General features: G+C 38.3%; 1 protein-coding gene across 1 annotated transcript in view; it reads right to left on the minus strand.

Moving 5' to 3' along the window:
• LOC116700554 (pbx/knotted 1 homeobox 2) overlaps positions 1 to 6,000 on the minus strand; it is a 127,262-nt gene that overhangs the window by 3,850 nt on the left and 117,412 nt on the right. Inside the window, exons 9-10 of the mRNA XM_032533844.1 lie at positions 2,504 to 2,617; positions 1,800 to 1,876 (exon numbers count right to left, since the gene is read on the minus strand). Coding sequence (XP_032389735.1) covers positions 1,800 to 1,876; positions 2,504 to 2,617 — 191 coding nt within the window. The remainder of the gene's footprint in view (positions 1 to 1,799; positions 1,877 to 2,503; positions 2,618 to 6,000) is intronic.

The following is a 6,000-nucleotide window of genomic DNA, read 5'->3' on the forward strand; positions in this document are numbered from 1 at the left end:
AGGAAAATGTCCTTAAAGCATGACAAGTAAAAAAAAAAGTGTAAAGGATCCAAAGAGTTGTGTGTTTAATGCTCTCATCATCTCAGCTGGACTTGTAGGTCGTTATATTGTTGGTTAGTTTCATTTAAAAAAAACACAAACACACTCCAAGTTGTTCACCCTTGTGTTGTCTTCCCGTCAAAATTGAAAATCAACACTTATGTTGGCGCATTTTATCAATGTTTTTAACTTTTTCTTAAGGTTTTGTCCCTTTTTTCAAAACTTTTGACACTTTTTTCAATGTTTGTCACTTTTTTTTACATTTTCAACACTACATAACACTAACTTATTAACTTTAGTTTATCTTTTGGAATTTATGTTCAATAAAACTCATTTATAGGAAATTATACCTAATGTTTGAAAAGCAGAAATTAGGAATTATTTATTAAAATTAAAGGAATCGATGTAGGATAATCACAAACTGGAATATGTCAACTTTAACTCAATACTACTCGAAACCACTTCCAGTTTTTTTCAAATGCTATAAAATTGAATACGACACCCCAAACTCAACAAAGGGGGACTACAGCCCTGAGTACATGGAAAATATATACTCTTAACCCTTGTTTTGTCTTACTGTCTTTTTTTCCATTTTTCCAAAGGGTTTTGTTAATTTTTTAACTTGTATCAATTATTCTTCAAATGCTATACAATTGAATAATCCGCCCAAGTTCAATGAAAGTAGTGAACTGATCATTTATTTTACTTATGAAGAACGCTCGCAACGGATATTGTTTTGACACATTGGTTGAAAGAAACCCAAAATTCAGGTATAGAAACTTTTAAAAACTAGGTCAAATTTGACCCGAGGGCAACAGGTGGGATAAAGATAATTTTTTAGGGCATTTTAGGCCTTTATTTCCAACAGGACAGATTAGACTTGAAAGTGGAGAGAGAAGCGTTGCAGATTGGAGTTAAACCCGTGGCCGCTGCGTTAAGGACTAGTCCTCTTTACATGGGCGGGTGGTCTACCAGGGGTCTGTTGCACCAAAGTAGAATGAAGATATCCAGGATAACAGGTGTGCTACCCGGGCGTCCATATAAGATATCATATTTACTCCTAGGGACTACAGAAACTTAAATGATGAGAAATACAAACCATGCGGTTACAAGTAATTTCAAAATAAAATAAAATCCTTTAATCCATATGTCAAACGGACCCAATTTCCTTTACCACTGTTCTTTTTAACTACCCAATTGCAACTATCCAAAATTAATTTTGGGGTGTCTTATTCAATTTTATAGCATTTGAAGAAAAAAATGAAGTGGTTTTTAATAGTATTGAGTAAAAGTTGACGTATTCCAGTCTGTGATTGTCCATCAACGTACAGTCCTTTCATTTATAGTCCAAATAATTTCTGCTTTTCTAACTCAAACATTAGGTATAATCTCCTATAAGTAAGTGTTACGTAGTGCTGAAAACATCAAAAAAAGTGACAAACGTTGCGTCAATAGTGTTGAAAAATGGGATAAAATCATAAGAAAAAGTTACAAACATTGATAAAAAGACAAAAGTGAGACAACACAAGGGTTTAAAATATAAAAGAAGAGTGACAACGTGGGACAAGAAAGGCCCAATTTGGTCCCAGGTGTGCTTGACGTATGAGACCAGGAGATGGCACCATGGTGCCAGCAATGTGTTGAGGCGCTGCAGTATATTCTAATTTACACACAGTTATGCTACAATAATAGAAAGCAGTATCCATGTTTGTCCACTTGTCCACGTGATTAGTCATTCCTGTGGGAACCCAGAATCTTACCAGTTGTTGACTTGCAAAAGGGTCAGATTTGTTTGTGCTGCAATCTGCCTTTTCTCGTCTTCTGTCGGATACGGGTGCTGGAAGAAAGAGAACACAGTTTGCTTTTTTGTCAATAATAGCATCTAGCATAATAGCCAGTAGCTTATTGATTCTGATGTGAAAAACAGTGAATGGTTCTACTCCACCCCCCCGCCCCCCCTTCAGCTAGGTTCCTCTCAATATGTGAGGGTAGGACCTGATAAGCATGGCATACATGTCACTGATGATGATACACTTTACTATTGATAGCCCACTGGTGCTAATGAAACTGCACTGGGGGGTTAGGGGGGGGGGGGGGGTCTGTCTATCTGATGAGCTGTATGGTGCAAGATGAATTTCCAAAATGATCAATACATGACCATCTATCTTACCTATCCCTTTCCCAACAGCTCTAGTGTCTTTCTTTAGTTATTTTTTCATAATACACTGTCAATATACTGTTTATATATGCAGTATATATAAAAAATATTTTGTTATACTTTTTTTTATTTATACACTACATATACTGTACACTTTTTTTAATCGTTCTAAAAAAAGATTTTTTGGCATTCATCATCCGTTTCTTTACTGCTTCTACAGCTGCCACCTCATAACACCAACGTGTTTGACCATTTGAAATGAATGCACACACACACACACACACACACACACACACACTGCCTCACCATGAGATGCTGAAAGAGCCAGGAGCGCATGATGTTAGTGGCGTGTTTGGGCAGGACCCCCCGCTTATTCTTGGACTTTTTGTCTTCGCTGTCCAACAGGGACGACAGGTCCACCTTTTACAATAAAGACCAGGAAGAGAAGACAAGGGAAGAAATGAAGCAGGATGGTAGGGCTTAGCAATTGTTGCCACGGAAACAAAGGGAGACTACCAATTACCTATCTTCTTTTTTTTTTTTCTTTCAGTGGCAAGGGCAGAAACACCTCCTCAAGTGTCACCATGGAAACTGAATTTGAGTAATGATACTTAAAATATTTTAAAAAACAGCCGCACCCTGGACTGTTTGGATTCCCGAGAGGGTCAGCGGTCTGTTTGGATCTTGGATGAGGATTTTTAAGAGCCGAGGGGGCGTGCACGCCCTCGCTCCAAAGTTTGGTGCTGAATTAGTGATCGACTGGTACAAAGTGGGACTACATTTGTCTTGCTTTGTCATCTGTGTTGACCTAAGCGTGTCTTTGTGTTCCGTTAGAAATCATTATTCAGATGTTATTGTTTAAAGAGCTGAAGGACGAGCCAGGCTCTCCGAGTATTGACAGTGTTTTGACAGCCTGGGGTGTACAGACGGGCCTGGGCGACTTAGAGCTGCACAATATGAGGTAAAATATCTAATTGCGACTACTTTGACTGATTGGGATTGCAATATGATTCACAATATAGACGGAAATTACCATTTTTGTGTCATTCTCATTCTCACTTTTATTGAAAAACGTTGAAAATGTGATGTAATGTGAAATTTAAGTGATTTATAGTTGGATTTTTGTGAGGATCTGTACCTAAGAAAGGTGTTTTCTTTAGTCTGTAGGATAGGATTTTCTATGAAATACTTTATTTAGAATGGTTTGACATACTGTTTGGCTTCAAACCCTCCTGTTGTCCTCGGGTCAAATGGGACCCATTTTCAAAAAGTTTCATCTGAATTTTCAAATAGACAACGTGGATGGTTCCATAAACTGCTCTTCACAAGTAAAGTAAATGATCAGTTCACTACTTTTATTGAAATTGGGGGATTTGTTCAATTAGATAGCATATGGAGAAAAAAATGATAGAAGAGTGTTGAAAAGAACAAACAAAAAACATTGAAAGAAACACAGGAAAATTTTTTTAAAAAATTGGAAAAAGTCACAAAAAAATTTGAATAAAGTGACAAAAACATCGGGAAAAGCAACAACAACAAAAAATATGTAATTAGAAATGTTGACCCAGAAAAACATATCCGTGCAGAGTCGACAGGAAGACAAGAAAATGGTCAAAAAATATTGCACCCCCGCCTGAGTTTTGGATATCGCAGTAGTCCTTATTGATATTTTGATAAAAGTGCGATTAATTGGGCAGCCCTAGTACAAGTCCACATGTCTGCTCTGGCTTAGCTGTGCTTGTTACGACTGACTTTATAGTCATCAGTAGAAACCAATGGCATCGGGCTTGAGTCCTAGAACCGGTATGGGATTCAGAGCATTGAGAGATGGACTGATTCATGGTTGGTTTAGGTCTTTTTATGGGATTTCATTACAATAACACAAAACATGGATTAGCACCTGACTGAATCTTTAATGCCAGGTAATGTGATGTACTTAAGAGTATTCTTTAGAAGGATAAACCCCATGGGGTGAATAGTATCATTTCCATTGGAGTCCGTAGGACAAATGTGCCGAAAGTACATTCAGACATAAACATCGCACTCCCTAAATTAACTACTCCAATTAATTAGGGACATGTTAGAGTGTTGGTGTTAGACATGTATTTGTTAGGGATAAAGGTTAGCCCCAGAGTTCGCAGACAAAGAATGCAATTTGATCCAATGTCATCCTTAGACGTGTGTGTTCACTTCATTACAGTATGTGTGAGTTCATTTCATTTTGAAGAAAAAATGTGTACAGTATGTGTGCACTGTGGCATATAATAGGAAACGCAATGAGCCCTCAATAGCGACCATTACCAAACTCTCTTTGACACTATCTGCACAGAGCCAATACTTCACACTCTAAATAAAAACACATTGAAGATGTATACACATTCACAGTGCATTTTACTGCCTGCATATTCCAAAATATGTAATACACAATGTGAGACAAATCTTTTCCATCTGTCATTATAATTGTACCAGAGACTTAGAGGTTTTTCCCAATTTATTTATAATTTTGTAAGACAAAATGCATTAATACGTCAAAACTGCAGGTCTGCTTAAGAATATGAAATACTAATTGAATGCAGAGTGTGGTAGTTGAAAGAAACCCAGGCTGTCTTGGATATAAACCTCTATATGTACTCACAACCGTGCAAAACCCCCCACACAAGGCTCATAAACACACATTCACACATACTCCCCACACCAAGCCAGAGTCATTACAGTTGCAGCTGGGTGTCACGTGGGTTACCCTCCTCTTATACCGCCCCAGCCCCGGGAGTGCGCGTGTTGCGGGGGGGAAACTGAGGTTGAATTAATTGGCGGCGCCGAGCTGGAGAGTGTGATTACTCGGGGCTTGTCGGCGAAGTAGCAATGGGGCCGTGTTCAATTCCCAGCCCACATGTATCACTCTGCTTCAGCTTTTCACCGAGGCCTTCCTCTGACTGTCAAGCACAGACTGTACCTGCCTGAAACTGGGCCACTCTTCAGGCCAAATATGCTGCTGCTGGCCATGGATCACTGTTTCAACTCCCCTCTCCCCGTTTCTATTCATATCTATAGGATTCAATTCAATTCAATTCACTTTTATTTATAGTATCAATTCATTACAAGAGTTATCTCGAGACACTTTACAGATAGAGTAGGTCTAGACCACACTCCAGAATTTACAAGGACCCAACAGTTCTAGTAGTTTCCTCCAGAGCAAGCAACAGTGTGACATACAGTGTTGGGTACCAGGGCCAGGCAAAACTGGAATCAGTTATGTGCTAAATCCAGCTAGCCTGGTGCTTTTCTGAGTCCTGCATATGTTTGAAATGTCTAAAAAAAAGCATAGTATAATCTTAAAATCCAAACTCAATTTGATCTGTAGAAAAGGTTTAGTAAAGGTTAAGTAAATAACGTTGAACTTAACTTCTGTTGCATATTTTGATATTGCAGTATTACACAATAATAAAAAAAACTTACACTATAGATCATTCAACATTCAAGTTATTCAGGCCAGGCTGATGCTTCCTATAAATGAGCTTTGTACTCATTCTTTGCCTGAAGATGGTCTGCAGTAGTACCGATATATTGTCTGCTATTAAACTATATATATTTTTTGCAAGTAAGATCTTTTTCTTTTCACCTGCTTGTCCCGCTCCGACACACCTGTCTCCCAATTTAGATGAGTGAAGTTTTTTTTTTTCTATACCGATGTTTGTTCACATAAAAGTGAAAGAATGCAATCCCAAACTCCTTTTTACATCAGTGGTACTAACCAGGGTTGTAGTACTCGAGTCCGGTTTTGGACTCGAGTCCGGACTCAAGAC

The sequence above is a fragment of the Etheostoma spectabile genome, chromosome 13 (assembly GCF_008692095.1).
Source record: "Etheostoma spectabile isolate EspeVRDwgs_2016 chromosome 13, UIUC_Espe_1.0, whole genome shotgun sequence".
Taxonomy (NCBI): domain Eukaryota; kingdom Metazoa; phylum Chordata; class Actinopteri; order Perciformes; family Percidae; genus Etheostoma; species Etheostoma spectabile.